This window comes from Dunckerocampus dactyliophorus, chromosome 9, assembly GCF_027744805.1.
Source record: "Dunckerocampus dactyliophorus isolate RoL2022-P2 chromosome 9, RoL_Ddac_1.1, whole genome shotgun sequence".
Taxonomy (NCBI): Eukaryota; Metazoa; Chordata; class Actinopteri; order Syngnathiformes; family Syngnathidae; genus Dunckerocampus; species Dunckerocampus dactyliophorus.
The window spans coordinates 9,666,182-9,683,359 of record NC_072827.1 but is presented as its reverse complement, the minus strand read 5'-3'; the positions used below and the strand labels follow the sequence as shown (position 1 = coordinate 9,683,359).

General features: G+C 38.7%; 1 protein-coding gene across 1 annotated transcript in view; it reads left to right on the top strand.

Annotated features, from left to right (window-relative positions):
* LOC129187464 (FERM, ARHGEF and pleckstrin domain-containing protein 1-like) overlaps window positions 1-17,178 on the top strand; it is a 75,422-nt gene that overhangs the window by 33,581 nt on the left and 24,663 nt on the right. The window contains exons 3-7 of the mRNA XM_054786810.1: window positions 11,516-11,620; window positions 11,707-11,749; window positions 11,815-11,893; window positions 13,521-13,618; window positions 13,932-14,046. Coding sequence (XP_054642785.1) covers window positions 11,516-11,620; window positions 11,707-11,749; window positions 11,815-11,893; window positions 13,521-13,618; window positions 13,932-14,046 — 440 coding nt within the window. The remainder of the gene's footprint in view (window positions 1-11,515; window positions 11,621-11,706; window positions 11,750-11,814; window positions 11,894-13,520; window positions 13,619-13,931; window positions 14,047-17,178) is intronic.

The window sequence follows — 17,178 nt, the reverse complement described above, 5'->3', positions numbered from 1 at the left end:
TTTTTCGACTGGTTTGGCTGTGGGCAACCCAAATTGCAGAATTTTTTCAACTCAAATTTCCTCAAATATCTTAGATTTAATGAAAAGACAGTGCAGTTCGAATTTGAGGTAGTGCAAAATAAGCAACACAAAGAAGTTCAACAAACACTAACTGGAAATTATTTGAACAAAAAATAAACCTTTAAAGCATGTCAATTACAACTTACAACATTCTCACATTGGACACCCCTTGTCTAACTATAAATTGCAGGACCAGCCAAACTATGAAAAAATGTGCAATAACGCATTGGAACAAATGCACTAGCTTGATGCTAGTTTGCACTGGAAATCCTATATACGCGTTAGTGAATAGGATTAGCGATTTTACATGGTGAATTTGAACACCTCCAAATATGGCAATTAAATGGACAATTAAGATGTGCATTCCACGTAAACAGCTGATACAGTAATCCCTCATTTAAAAACTTTTTACGACCTTCTAAATACTGTTTTTAACATTATTAGAGCCCTCTAGACATGAAATAACACCCCGATAGTCACGTTTACACCCCTATATAGTAGAAATAAGCAGAGGAGATAAGATATATAAGACTGTTGCTCGTGTGTTGCTTTTAATGTGTTGCGTTGGTCGGAGAGCTGAGTGGGGGGGAGGACAGGAAGTGACGTCGCGGCCGCAGCAGTATCCCATGCTAGGGATTATTGTACCTTTGTTGTGTGATCATTCAAAGCTGCAATAAAAGCCTGTTGTTCTGGCGATCAAATCGGGTGCTTGTGTGTCTCACCTAAAATTGCATTACATTACTGACACCTAGTGACCAGTGTAGAATACTACATATCATCACAATATCTTTGAATGTACTGGATCTTCTGAATGCAATATATATGTATTTTACTTCATTTTGCAATTTTGTTTTGCTTAAATGCTTAATTTAAGCAAAAAATATGCAAAATCTTTTTAAATATGCACATTTTCTGACTAACAACAGGCCGTATTCAAACACGAAACAGCATGAGTTCTGATATTGCCTCAAATACACGTACACACTGAGTTAATTACAGATCATAGAGTGTTGCTTTTGAGCACTGATTTGAGTGATAAACAACGCCGAAAGTTGCTTCCCAGGAACCAGTTGACATGGGGGGTTCTTATTTCCTACCAGGTTAATTTGTATTGCTTTGTCAGAACACCGTTTTATATCTACAAATATTTATTGTGAAGAATTGAAGGTGTGTGTTCACGTAGTCTTGTTACGTAAAGAGGGAGGGGGCCTTTAATTGAATCAACAGTGCCACCTGCTGTTGTGTTGGGTAAATTACAGGCCATTTCTCGGAAAGTTTACGAGCACTCTTGTGTAAATCGGCGTGCATTTGTGGGTGGAACTGAAAGGCATACGATCAGTGTGTCGTAGTTGTTTTTTGGACTTTTTTGTATACTTGAAGGATATTTTTTTGTTATTGAAGAAATATGTTCCTTTTTAGTTGTATGTGTTTCTGAAGCAGGATGTATTTGTTTGATAGGTACGTTTCTTATTGGGGGAAAACCAAATCCATTGGTTTGTGAATGATGTTTTGTATTGGCAAACCACACTCGGTCTGTAAATCGTTGGGCGTGAGTGAACTGTGTTTTGTGTGTTTGTGGCATGATTTTAACGCCACGAAATTCAAAGCGTGAAATGGCGAGGGACTATTCTATATAATATCAGTCAGGAGTTTGGGACGATAATCAATAAATTCATTAATTAATCACACAGTAAATGAAAATGAACCCGATCATTTTGCCGACCGTAATATATTGCCATGTGCATGCATATCTGTTTTCCTCGTCTCCCGCCTCCAAACAGGCAGGAAGAGAGTTCACTCTGCGCATTGGTTTCAGCACCTTGGCACATTTCTTCCATAGAACAACGCCATGAACGGAGTGAGTCCTTTTGTCAGTCATACAGTCTCTTTGTCTCGGTGGGTGGAGGCGGGGTTGCTACCATGCACACAGTGCAGAAGAGTGAAACGTGCTCGAAATTAAATTAGTAGATTGCAACATGTCGTCATATTGTTTATATTTTTTCATTGTACTTTTCTGAAAAGTCATGTTAAAATCTGTTTTTCTCTCGTTCTCGTAGACCCAATCTTGTATATCGTCTCGTTTCATCAACTGAGTGTCTCGTGACATTCCTAATATCAGCTGTTAGAGCATAAAATACTTACAAACATTCTTTAAGGCTCAACAAGAGGCAGGACTGACGCATTCAACATTTTAAACATTGGTCTTCTTCTGTGACGGGTTTCAAATAGCACTACAGAGCGTTGTCGCCACTTATAGGAGCATGACTAGATGACACCCTCCTGCATAAAACAAAATCCTCTTTGGAATAAAAGTGCAGGATTATTTTCATTTTTTTTGTGCAGCAAAGACCCACCAGTTGAGTCTCCTTTTCTCCCTCCTGCTAGATGTCAGTAAATATGCACACCCACAACTGTTCTGATCTATGACACTCTGACTATAACAGTGGGAGGTCCGTGTGTAGAGCTGTGGACCATTATTCAAGGTTCAGCAACATGGCGGACACTTCAAGATGTTTCATTAATTATTGGTGTTTATGCAAAATCGATATAGCTGTGTCAAAAAACAGCAAATATAGAAGGAGTTGTGGTGGTGATTGTGGAAGAAACCCCAGGGACTTTTATTTTCACGGTGTCCTAAAGGCTGGACTGCTGTGACGGGGATGCTTCCTGACAGCCGAGGCAGCCCAGTCTTCAGCATTTCGAGGGAAAAACCCACAAAAGGTTTTACTGACGTACAGTAAATGTCCTGCCACTGCCTCCTGTTTTGTTGTCCCATTAGTGATAAGGGGTGTAAAGCTGTTTATTTCATGCGCACACCCAACAAGCATATGTGTGATGGTGCATCCATATGTACAGGGAGAGCGTGCAGGATTATCAGCTGGTTTGCACCCTCCTCTCCCTGTCAGCTTGCAGCTTGTAGCCGAGCCACCCCGGGAACCTCGGTCATGCATGACCTGAATCACAATGAGCTCTCACTGCCACTGACCTCCCTGTCCTACCCCCCCTCCCTTACAGTGATCGTATACCTTTACATGAGCACATGCCACGGCACCACTGTGTGTATTAGAAGCTATACAGTAAATGCTCCAGCTACCGCTGGAACCCATGGCAATTTTGCGCCAGGAAGTCGGTGTAGTCCTCACATATGTTTTCCATAAAAGCAATATAGTGTGGGGATGCATCTTCCTGCTACTGGAAAGCCCTTCTGTAATCTGAGTGCAACCCTGAGAGAGGAAAGATCACGGTTCGCTTCTGAAGTTCAAGCACATCCAGCTCTGACTGCTGCATCGGTGACGCTGCATCCCCTGAAGACAATGAATGCTCTTGGCAATGTTCTCTTCTTTTCTCGCTCACATTTCCTGCTTTAAATTACAGCTGCAACAATTCAACGGTTATCCAATTCATCTTCAACCATTTTGGTATTCAATGTTTGTGTTTGGTTCATATTGATTTGGTCCGTCTAGGCCGGGCCTAATGAAGGGGTGTCCAAACTTTTTCTAGCGATGACCACATAGTGAAAAATGAAAGGATGCAAGGGTCACTGATATTTTGTAAAGCAACATATATACCTGTAGATATGTTAAGAAGTGATACATATTTCAAGAGAAAATTGCATCTCGGCTTTTTGATATAAGTGAAAAGGACCAGTATTAGTATGTCAATCTTTGCTCTTTTTCCACATTTTTGCTGTTTGTTTTTTTTTTTTAATTTCCAAATATTTCATCTTTCTTCCTGAATAATTTTCATAATTTTGCTTTTTAGAATATTATGACTTCAATCCCATAATATATATATATATATTTTCCCAAATCTAATATTAAAGAAAACTACAACTTTATTTTGTTTGGTTTCTCATCATACTTTGAAATATGATCATTTAAAAAAATATGTCTTTAATATTTCAACTCAATGCTACTAAAATCATATTACTTTTCCTCAAAATATTATAAGGTTATTCTCATAAAATTACGACTTTTTTGTTTTTAATATTTTGACTTCATTCTCATAAAATTACAGATTTTGTTGCCATTTTGCTTTTTAAAAAAATCCAACTATTTCAACTTTCTTCTTGTAAATTTTCCAACTATTTATACTTTCTTCTTAAATAATATTCGTAATTGTTCTTTTTGTAATATTATGACTTTATTTCCATAATATTTTTACTTTTATCCCATAATATTATACATTTTTCCCCACACTAATATTCCCAAAATTACAGCCTTATTTTGTTTCGTTTGTGTCACATCATATTACGACTTTTGAAAAATAAAATGTTTCTTTAATATTTCAACTGTGCTCCTAAAATGACATTTTTCTTAACATAACTACTACTTTTTTCATCATAGAATGACTTTTTTTCTGTTAATATTTTGACTTTACTATCATAAAGTTACAGCTGTTTTTTTTCCAATTGTGTAGTTTTTTTCTATTTCAACTTTTCCTTGTCACTTTTCTTCTTGCGATTCCGATTTTATTCTTATACATTATTCTTGTAGCATTACAAATTTTCGGAAACCTAATTTAGAAAAAAATACGACTTTATTCATTGTTTTATTTCTTTCTCATAACATTGTGTATTTTTTTTCTTTAATATTCCAACTCCATGCTACTAAAGTTTACACTCGTAAAATTGCGACTTTTTTTTCTTGTTAGAATACGACTTTTTTCCTCAATATTTTGACTATATTCTCGTGAAATTACAAATGTTTTTTCCATCTGTGTTATTTTTGTTTTTATTTTCCACGTTCTTCTTGTACATTTTCTTCTCGTACTTATGACTTTAATCCCATAATATTTTGACTTCATACTCGGAGCATAATTAACATTCTCGTAACGGTAATTACAACTTTATTAGTTTTTTGGTTTGTCATCATACGGCATCATTTTTCTTGAATATTTCAGCTTTATGCTTCTAAAATGACATTATTTTGCCTCATAATATCACGATATTCTCTGAATATTTTCACTTTATTTTTATAAAATGACTACTGATGTTTCCATTTTTGCTGTTTTTTTTTAGTTTTCGTGTTAAATTCCATTCTTAGAATGTGCGGCGGGCCCAATAAAAAAACAACAACAAAAAAACAGCGGCTTCGGGCCTGCGCTTTGGACACCCCTGGTCTAACTGACTACTCGATTAATCCAGACAGCAAGCGTCACATGAATCGACTAAGAAACGAAACATTAGTTGCAGTCCTACTTCACATCGCTCATCCTCGACCTTGATCAGCCTCTTGTTGATGCACAACCTCACAAGCGTAAACCCCCCTGCTGTGTGACGGACGCTCCCATTATTCCTTCAAGTCTGATCCAGCCAGAAAGGCCACGAGATGCTTAAAAGCAACGTTGGCGCCCTTTCCCTGAATCCCAGCTGATACTCTGTCCAACAATGGCTATGCAACCTTCTCAAGTGCCCTGTGACAAGCTTCTCTTTGTTCCCCGCGGAGCCGATGGGCATTGGCAGCGTGTTTGCCAGCCATGTGTGAAACCAACAATACCAACAACTCCTGGAGGGGAAGCCGTAGTGGGAAATAATGTTATACCTGACCTTTCATGGGTGGTATTTGCTGAAAGACGCTTGCTAAAGGTGTGGGGGTGGGGTGTTTGCCCTGAAGTGGCCCCCGAGTGGACATGTGTGCAGTCATTGCTGTCATCTTTGTTTAGGTGTCTTCTGTCAGCAGGGGGGCATGGAGAGGTCAGGGTAGTGGTGCAAACAGGATTTGAAGTGCTGATACACATGTAAACACACACAGCACCCTTATGTCCAAACATAATGAGCCTTGACACCCTCGGACCAACCCCCTGCCCCACTGTGTGCCGCGGGTTGCCAAATCCAGCAATGCTTTTACAGTGGTACCTTGGTGTTTGTTCTAAAAAGTCAAAACGGAAACCAAAGCAATTTTTTCCATTGGAAATAATGTCAATCCAATTATTCCTATCCAGAAACCCAAAATGCTTAATAAAAATACATGTTATAGAGACTAATTTGAGTTTTTAATGCAGAAAACAATGCGACATTCAACGTACCAAAAAGGTAAATTAAATAGTTTGTTGCAATATTGTTTTTCCTGAAAGCTTTCATCGAAAACCGAATCACACGAAAAACAGGGCGCTCGAAAAACCAAGGTTTTGACTGTGTTACATAGATGGAAGCTATAAACACAAGTGGATCATTTGAGGTAATTGAGGCAAAATGGAGTGCACTGCTCGGGTGAAACCGGCAGAGGCGCTGGCATGGAAATGTGAGGTCAGAACATTCAGAGAGCACTTTCCCATCCCTTTAGTGCTGATAATATGAAATAATATAACTACAGTCAAACCTCGTTTTTTGTATGATTCTGTTTTCATCGCAAACAGCAAAATGTTGCCTCGCTTTTCATACAGCATTGCACGTTAAGAACTAGTCCATTTGGCCTGTACAGTGTCATTCCGAGTGCCCAAACAAAGCACCCTACGGTGCACTGTCTGTGCGACTGCTAAATAATCGCGGTGAATTCCTTTCAGACCCCACCTTGATGAGTGAAGTCGGACTCTATATACAGTAAATAAGTGGAATATTTTCATAGTTAGAGCACAGAAAAGCTTTTTATGACTTTCTAAATACAATCTTTACCATTATTAGAGCCCTGTAGACATGAAATAACACCCCTGTAGTCACTTTTGCACTCCTATTATTCTTTGTTTACGCCGCATTGCTCAACTGTAATGCACAGACTACAGGATCACTGCAGGGACACAAGAGACGGCCATGGCTTTAAACATTGCAAGACAGCTAACTAGTGAGCCTCAGATTTATTTACTGCATTCTAAGCTTAAGAAAGGGTTTAAAACGAAGTGGGGAGAAGGACAAAGAAGCCAAAAACTTACCAATTCCACACGGTTTGGGAGGAGAACTTCTTTTCACTTTTAACCCTGTGGGACGTTCCATGGCTGAATCAATGCAGTGTGATGGTAATCTACTGTAATGTCATGTCTCAAAAATGGATTACTCACGCCAAGTGACCAGAATACTACATACAACTTTTCTTTTCAATATTTTTTGGCTAATAATGCGCCATAGTCAACTACGAAACAGCAACCATGTATTCATTAATTTTTAAAAACAGTGAGGGAGTGATAATCGAACGACGATATGGCGAGGGACAACTATATACTTAGTTTTAATTGTTTTCTGTATGTAAAAATATTGATAATTATTCTCTATATAAAATGTATTTAGGTTATTTTTTATTTATGATGTTTTTGTTAATATTAATAATAATTATTCTTTATAAAATGTGTTTTTTGTTATAATTTTTAGATGTCTGAAGCAGCTGAATTCTATGGGAAAGATTGCCTTGGCTTTTGTTCATGATGGTTTTTGTCAAAACATTTGGAACTAATTCACAATGAAAACCACTGTATTCGTCAATTTTGCTGTCCGTACAACTGCCAAATAAAGTTGATCAATTTGACTATTATTATCTCTGCCCTAAAGGTTGTTTCGTTTGCAAGCAAACAACATGTTGTAGGTATCAGCACGTTAACAATATGGTGTGAATGAATTATCTTTATTTTAACATGTCAAACCATGTTAACATGTTGTAATTGCTCGTGCTGATGGTGGGTTTTAGTAGTAGATGAGGTTTTATTCAGATGCAGAATCCCCTCTTGGTCCATTGAAATTGTCAATACCACCATTGATGCCTTTCATTCATGGGTTTTCCAGGTTTTATTGTGAATCCATAACTAATCCCACTTTATTTTCTGACTTTACTTTGCCTTAAATGTTTCACTTCTAGGAAAGGAGAGCATTGTGGGTTATTGAGTAATCATGATGCTTTTCTTGCACTAGTTTTGTCATACATGTTTATGGGCCTGCAAGCACACTTATCAGTTTTTAAAAAAAGTAACTGACTCTAATCATATGGCATCCAGTCAGGTCTAATGACCATATATGAACTACCACTATTATAATGTTGCATTTAGACTTGCAGCGTGTGCGTGCTTGACCACTCAGTAGTTTCGAAGCAGCCTTTCTTATTACGTCAGAAGCTGCAGTGTCGAGTGCTCGCGCTGTATCTCCAATGTGCAACAGCTGCATTTAATCACGCCCCAAATCTAATCAGCCTCCGGCCTCACGCATCTCTGCTCGGACAGTGCTTATTTTATAGCGGCGGTAGATTTACAAGGGCGGATATGAGAGCGTTCCAGCCAGATAAAAGCCTCATTTAGTCGTTATTGTTTTCACCTCTTCTTCTTCATGTTCCAATATTGACTTTGAAGTTGTAAGAGATGAAAGTGCACATGCACACCATTCAGGTGTTTTGGGTTTTAAGCTTCTTTTTTCCAGATGGCTAAACGTGTAAATAAGTATGAGCCGAAGATGAAAATGGTGATGGGTTTTGGGCCTTCTAACCAAATTTGTTTTCTGCTTCAGTTTTCCTGTACGCTCATTTCTTGTGCACTGATGGAAGCCTGTTTTCCCCACTGAAAGAAAAAAAATACCCCAACGGTAAGTTGTAATGATGAGTTAAAAAGGGGAAATTATTAGATCTCATCATTTTGACTTTTTACCTCATCATTATGACTTTCCTATTTCATAATTGACTTTATCTCATAATTTGGACTTTTTATCTCATAATTATGACTTTTTATCGCATAATTTTGACTTTTTACTTGATAATTTCAACTTTCTATCTCACAATTGACTTTTTAATCTCATAAATTTGACTTTTTATCTCATTACGACTTTCCTATCGCATGATTATGAGTTTTTACGTAATTTTTCCTTTTTTTTCCTCCTAATTTTTACTTTTCATCTCTTAATTAGGACTTTATGTCATAAGTTGGACTTTTTATGACTATCTCATAATTTAGATTTTTATCTCCTATTTTTTTATTTTTTAACTTTTTTTAATCTCATAATTCTGACTTTATTTTCCCATAATTTACATTTTGAATCTGATCATTTCGACTATTGATCTCAGAATTCTGACTCACCTTTGGAATATTTTTTTTCCTTCAGTGGTGAGGCTTCTATAGATTCCCTGCCTGTTCATCAGCTAAATGGCTTTCTAGTTCCTCTGTGTATTAAACAAGCATGGATGCTTACAAAAATGTTCCCACAAGCATGGATTAGCGCTGCTGTGTGGTAGTCCACTGGCCCACGGTGGCAGCCCGACAGTGACTGATGGCAGGCGGCTGTCCTTGCCTTCCATGCCCATGGAGACACCATGACGTTTTCACATCTGTGCCATTCCATTTCTCAAGCTTTTGCTCAGCACATTTTAGCATAGCAAAAGGACATTCTGTCAGGAAGTACAGTAGCTTTCTGGCAAGAGTCTTTTCTTTCCTCATCATCATCAGATGGAAACAGCTGGTGTTCTGCAGGGGGGCTGCCTGGAGATGCATGCCACAGCAATGGCTTTACTCTTGAAAGACATGGTTGTTCCTATGACAATATATACAGTACAAATGACATACTAGGGATACAAGGGCCACATAGTGACTAGTCAAAGGATGTGGGGGACACTTTTTTTTTTTTTAACCAAACCATGTAGAAATGCAAAGACGTCTTTGTATATTGAAAGAAAAAAAACATTCTGCATCTCTGCTTTGTGTTCTTGGTGACAAAGCACATTATTAATAGGAACATTTTCTCCTTACATTACACTTTTTTGCAGTTTTTTTATCTAAAAAAAAATCCCTCATAATATTATTTACATTCTTTAATCTGATAAAATTTTGACTTTTGACTATTATTGTAATATTCTAACTTTTTCCCAACCTGATTTTCCAAAAATTGCAACTTTATTCTTTTTGTTTGTTTCTCATATTATGACCTTTTTCCCCTTTTGATATTATAACTTTACTTTTTCTCTTAATATTATAACTTTACCCTCATAATATTTTGTCTCTATTCTTGTAAAAATGACTGGTCTTCTTTTTCAATTTTTGCTCTTGTTTTTTACTTGCGTGTTTAATTGTAATTTTAGAAAGTGCCAAAGGCCAATAAAAAAACAAAAACAGCTGCAGGCCCCGGGGCCACACTTTGGACATCTCTGATTTAAGAAGTGCCGTTGAGGGATAGAAGGTTTTGAATGCCTGTTTTTTCGTTAACTCAGCAGATGAATGCCGCATAACTCATTGTATGTGCTGTTGCAACGGAACCTTGTGTTTGTCTTGTGTCCCACGGCTGTTTTTTATTGGCTCACGGCACATTCTAAAAGTGTAATTTAACAAGAAAACAAAATAAAACAACAGCAAAAATGGAAAAACCTGCAGTAATTTGACAATAATAAAGTGTAAATATTAAGAGAAAGCGGTTGTAATCTAACAAGAAAAAGTTGTCATTTTAGGAGAATAACTTTTTAATATCAGGAAGAATAATGTCTTTTTAGTAGCATGAAATTGAAATTTTTAAAGAAAAAAGTTGTGATGTTATGAGAAACAAACAAAACAAAGTAAAGTTGTAATTTTTGGACTATTTGGTTGAAATCATTTTTTGAAATAGTTGGAAAATAAATGAAATAAACAACAACAGCAGAAATGAAAGAAAAAAGCAACTGCAATTTTATGAGAATAAAGTAAAGATATTAAGAGAAACAAAGTTCTATTCTAACTAGAACAGAATAAACGTACAAAGAATAACATTTTACCAGAATAAACTCTTAGTATAAGGAAAATAAGTCAGAATATTATGGGAATAAACTCATAATACTACAAATTTACTAAGATTATTTAAAAAGAAAGCTGAAATATTTGGAAAAAAACCCCAACAAAAATGGGAAAAAAAGAGAAAAGAGCGAAGCTGATATCAATGATAGGCTTTTTCATCTATATCACAAAGCTGGGATGCAGGTTTTTTCTTGAAATACATTCTTAGCATATCTTACAAAATATCAAAGTGGCAGAGTTGCATCCTTTCATTTCTCACCATGCGGCCCTCGCTGGAAAAAGTTTGGACACCCGTGGTTGAGTGTAAAATGAGACGAGACTCCGCTTCCTGGAAACATTCTCTCACACGACAGTAGCTCATTAGCCAAGTCATGGGGATCTTCCCTCACGCTGTGATGCATTCTGTGCTTGTGCCAACCGGTCACGAGGCCGTCAGCTGCAGTAAAAAAGAATGCTTAATGTTGTTCAGTTTGTCTGCATGCGTCATTGCTTTGGAAGCAAATGCCCAGTGTCGGTCCTACAACTGAAGACGCACGTTTGGTGCAGTCGGAGGGCTATGTGGGCTTTGTGGGCCGGGTTGGGCTGGGTGGATTCCCAGAGGAGTTTTGACCTGTTATTTGTTTAGTGTCAAGAACCTCCAGGGGGTTCACTTTGCTTCAGGCTGCTTTTTTTTGTTTTTTTTTGCTTGAAGCCAGATTGTCCTTGTGTGAAACATATCAACCCAAAACCACCATGTCAGATGATCCACTGCTACTCTTCATGAGCTGACAATAGTTTTTGTCTGCTCTAAACACAGATAAAAGCTGCAGGCAAGGTGCTCTTTGACCTGGTGTGCACCCACATGAATCTCATCGAGGGCGATTACTTCGGCCTGGAGTTTCAGAACCATCAAAAGATGATGGTAAGCGAGAAGGGGATAAAAAATGGACAAATGGAATACTTTTGACAGGAAATCCATGAAGGTTCTTTATGATATCTTCTCCACAGGTTTGGTTGGACCCGATCAAGCCCATCATGAAGCAGCTTAGACGTGAGTATTCCCAGATCTCATTTCAGGCTGTTTTTAAAACACAACCTCAACTCTGTTTCTAACAGGACCGAAGCACACGACGTTGAGGTTTGCTGTGAAATATTTTCCTCCAGACCATGCCCAACTGCTGGAAGAGCTGACGAGGTTGGTTGTAACATTTGCCTCATTAAGTTGCATTTACTCCACATCTTAATATGTCTCTGTGAGACAAAAAGAGCGTACGGTGACAAATTCCTGAAGTCATACAATTTGGAGTTCAACCAACATTTTCTGGAAAAATGCGCCTTTAAAGCTGCAGGTCTCAAACTCAACTTACCTGGGGGTCGATGGAAGTTTCAACCAAGAGTCCACAACCAACACTACAGTAATTTCTCGCCACTGTGTGCTTTGAATTTCACGGCTTCACACTATCACTGTTTTTCAGAAATATATAAATTCATAAATCTTGCTGTTTCGTGGTTGAATACGGCCTTTTGTAAGTCTAAAAATATACATATTTAAGTCTTGCAAATGAGGTGAAGCCAGGGCCGGTCCAGAACAATAGATGCTAACGAGCCAGTATCAGAGTCGTTCATACCCAACTCAGGGAGCGACACTTCCCTTTTATCGGAGGTGTTAATAGCTGGAGAGCATTATACCACTATTCCGCCCAGGCTTAGTGTAAGGAACCAATAGAAGGAGGGTGTTGGCACACCAATTCCGCCCACTCTTACTGTATTTAAGGCCTAGGCTACCAGCACTTATTAGTTCGCTGACGAAGCTCTTCGGATGAGGAGCGAAACGTCCGACACCTTCTTCACAGAAGTACAGATGACGTCTCAAGAAGCCTTTCCCTCGATACATATTTAAGCAATGTTTATGCACTTTTTTGGCCTAAATTAAGCGTAGAAGATGCACTCACAGACGATGATGTGGTATTCTATTCACTGGTCACTAGGTGTCAGTAATGTTCCTGTAATGTTGGGTGCGACGTACTGTACAAGCGCCAGACTTGATCGCCGGAACAACAGGCTTTTATTGCAGGTTCGAGTGATCTCACGACAGGCACAATAATCCCTAACATGGGTTACTGTTGCGGAACCCAATGACAGATAAAACAACTCTGAACCCCCGACGTCACTTCCTGTCTGTCCCACACACAAGCACCAGCCTTATATATATCTTATATATATACCAAAATATTCAATTTATTTATTTATATATATATATATATATATATATATATATATACACATACATATACATATACATACATACATACATATATATATATATATATATATATATATATATATATATATATATATACATATACATATACATATACATATACATATACATATACATATACATATATATATATATATATATATATATATATATATATATATATATATATATATATATATATACATATACATATATATATATAAGGAATCCTACTTTGTGGAAATTCCCTTATCACGGTCGGGTCTGGAACTAATTAACCGCGATAAATGAGGGATTGCAATATTCAACATAACAGTCTGACTAACAGTGTTGTATGAAATAACACTACAACCATGACACATACACAGGGCGACTACTACTACTACTACTACTACTACTACTAGTACTAGTAGAGGACAATAAACACCAACTACGTACATTCTCAACAATTTACAAGAAAGCGCCGGCATTACGCCCCTCGCTGGGAGTGTGTCCGGCTTCCCGACGTTTGTGAAATCTCAGCGCACAAACTGTAACCATCAACCCGTGTTTGTATATCCAGGTACCTGTTTGCCCTCCAGATCAAGCAGGATCTTTCCAGCGGCCGCCTGACCTGCAACGACACCAGCGCCGCTCTGATGGTTTCCCACATCATGCAGTGTGAGTGCTGAGGGCTTCCTTGTTGAGCCTCGAGGCTAACAAGGCAACAGACTGGACACGACAGTGCTTTCTCACTCCGAGCGTTTGCAGATTGATGGTCTCCTTGTTACTGCGGATCATTTGTCAGTAGCGTGACTGAGTGCCAATGTGACACGTCGCTTTCTTAGAAACACAACATTTCTGTGCTGCACTGTCAAGTCTGACAGTTTTTTTTGTAAATGCTCCAAACCAAAAACGTCTAGCCATCTGTATTCTTCCTTGATTGCAGTATGACGTTTCCTCTGCCTGACTCCTGGTCTTTCTTCCTTTTCAGCTGAGATCGGAGACTTTGAGGAGAGCCAGTGCCGGTCACACCTCCTCAATAACAACTACATTCCTGATCAAATGCCCTTGATTGACAAGATCATGGAGTTCCACTCAATGAATATGTAAGCATGCTGCGCCATTTTCCTTTTTTAAGAAGCCACAGCTGAATTGGAATACAGGTGTTCCACGGGTTTAGTGTCAGAACTCATACCTAAATGAACACTTCATTCACACGGTACACACAAAGGACATCAAATACAGTCAGAAACACACAAAATTGCTTTGCACGATTCGTTCAGTACTCGCACATCTCTACTGCTTGGTGTCGACACACACGCCGCCACACATTTTCACCAATCAAGTGTGGCTTTAACAGAAATAAGAGTAGAAAAAAAACAAAAACAATGCCTCGTTCAGGTCAGAGAAGAGGCGCTTTGCTCGGAGAACAACCCATCACTACTCAACGAGACTGTTGCAACCTGGCGGTTATTCAAGATTCAAGAGAGTTTTATTGTCATTATGTTATGTGTGTGTTAAAGAGTTTTGTGATTCCCGACTGTCTGTGAACATGACCGACCGCTGCAGAGAGGATAGTCGAGTTTGCTGATGTTGTTTGGGCCGACAGGAGCCGATGTTACAATACTATCATTAGCCTTGATGATGGTTGCGACTGTCCAGTGTGTGTGCGGTCAATATCGGTAGGTGTGTCTCTTCCCTATGAGGTTTTTACGATAACTTTCACTTCCATGGTGACAATGTTCCTTTTCTTTGGCACACTGCCAACAGAAGAGCCCACTTTACCCTTGGGAGATATAATGAAGCGCATAAGTTAACAAATAAGCGACGTTATCCTTCCTCAGTGTAGCTGCACGTAGTATATTCTTCTCGACAGAGTTTTGTGTTTACGGACCAAAATCTATTTATTTTTAGTTTTACTACGAATCTCCGTTTGGGCATCTCTGTGTGGAGTTTGCATGTTCTCCCCGTGCGTGGATTTTTTCCGGGTACTCCGGTTTCCTCCCACATTCCAAAAATGTGCCTGTTATGTTCATTTGAGACTCTAAATTGTCCATAGGTATGAATGTGAGTGTGAATGGTTGTTTGTCTATGCGAGCCCCGTGATTGGCTGGCGACCAGTCCAGGGTGTACCCTGTTTGTCGCCCAAAGTCAGCTGGGATAGGCTCCAGCATACCCCCACGACCCTAGTGAGGACAAGCTGCATAGAAGATGGATGGATGGTTTTAGTTTTAGTGCCATCTTGCTGGGAGCTAGCATGCTAACCATTAGCATGATAACATTTTAGCTAATTTTCTCATGTCTCAAGGCAAATACACACATGACATGATGTAGGGACATTATAGAACCACCTCGGCACTTTCGGTACTTAGTCATGTCTTGCTAGGTGCTAGCATGCTAACTGTTAGCATGTTAGCATTTTTGCTATTTTACTGATGTCCAAATGTATGACGTAGGGACACATAGAACACTGTTCTAAAACGCTATTTTGTTTATATTTTAAAATGAATAATTTTGTAAAATTAATTTCATAATACATTTTTGGGAGTGTGTTTGTAACCACAAAACATCGTGAAACGAGGACCACCTGCAATAGCTTTCACCCATTTCACAGGTTAGCTGCAGTGTTCACTGCTTTGGTCGTATATTAAACGTCTCTGTGAAGCAGTTTCTAGCTCCCGACCGCACACGGATTTAGATTTGTCCGCTACTCAGTGAAAGGAGGCTGCGTTCGCGCACCAAATAACTCCCAGCTGTTGCCATCACCACTTCTGATTGTTGGGGTCTGTTCTGAGGTTTTTGAAGTCCTTTTTACAGTCACTCCAGTTTGAATTCAAGCCAAAAGTGACTCCTCCAACTGATGGGCTCGCAGCGGGTGAATGGCTTCTCCTCTAGAGGAGCTCCTTTTAATGTGATTTTTTTTTTTTTCTTTCACTCCACCCCCTGAGGACTTCTTGGTTGATAACTTGAAGCTGTGGTTCTTGTGGCTTTGGAGCCACATTGAGATAAGTCTCTCATTAATCACCAAATGCAGGCAGCGGGAAGGCTTGTTTTGCTGATAAGCATTGTGGAAAGTTGCTCCATTCTCGTTCGCCGACTTTTCAGAACCGCTGTCAAACTGTAGATAAAACACGAAGAGACCCGCGTCCGTTCGCAGGTGATTCATGCGCTTATCAGCTGAGATTCAATTATTTGCTTCATTGCAACATTATTTACAAGCACTGTGGATAGTAACATTGCTGAGGCAAGCACTAAAACAAGACTATGGCTAACACAACTGCCAATATTAGCGACTGTTAAGTGATTGGGGGTCATGATGGCAGCAGCACCCAGTAAGAATTTTAGCTCTCAAAGCTAATATAGAAATAGAAATAAATCCAGTGTTAATACCCGACCTTTTCAAAGCTCCACACTTCATTTATGCCAACTACGCTCTGACATAGCAGCACACGAACGGACAGGAGGTCATCAACACAACTTGCGGTGCAAACAAGACCAACAAAATGCATCTGAACCACACAGACTACGCAGGTATCAAAATAGCACTATAGCCACGTCTACAACCCACAAGGCATGCTGGGTATCCTCACTGTTCAATTATCAGCGGAGTCTCCTACAGTTGTTGGATGCATGGTCTGCACAAGCAGATGATTACCGGGGTGTCTAATTTTAACGCCGGGTAAGAAACAAAATTTGGCATTGACAGCTGTGGCTGTAGGCAACCACCTCACGCCATTTAAAAAAAAAAAAAAAAATCAACTCCACAAGATGGCAGTAGCTGCATTTGAAATATCACAAGTTATCATTACCCAGATGCTTTATGTGCCTCTGCATACGCTTTAAAATGGTGTTCTTATTATTATGTATGGTGTTACATTTCCCTCACTTACATGAAGGTTTTACTTTTTTTTTGCCTGAATTTATGTAACTGGATTTTTTGCTTTTCAATTTTGTGAACTAACTTTTCGTCACACTGAATCATACAAAAACCGAGGCGAAATTTTGGCCAAAAATTTCATCTAAAACGCAATCACAGGAAAACTGTAGCAACATTTTGGCAAAAACCGTATAAGATCCAGGGACAAATTTGTATTTTTTTTTTTTTTCGAAAACCGAATCATAGAAAAACAGGGGCAACATTTTAGCAAAAATGGTCATCAAATTGAATTACAAAAAAAACAAAACTTTGGCAAAACTTTTAAATAAAAAATGTAATCGTAGGAAAATAGGGGCAAAAT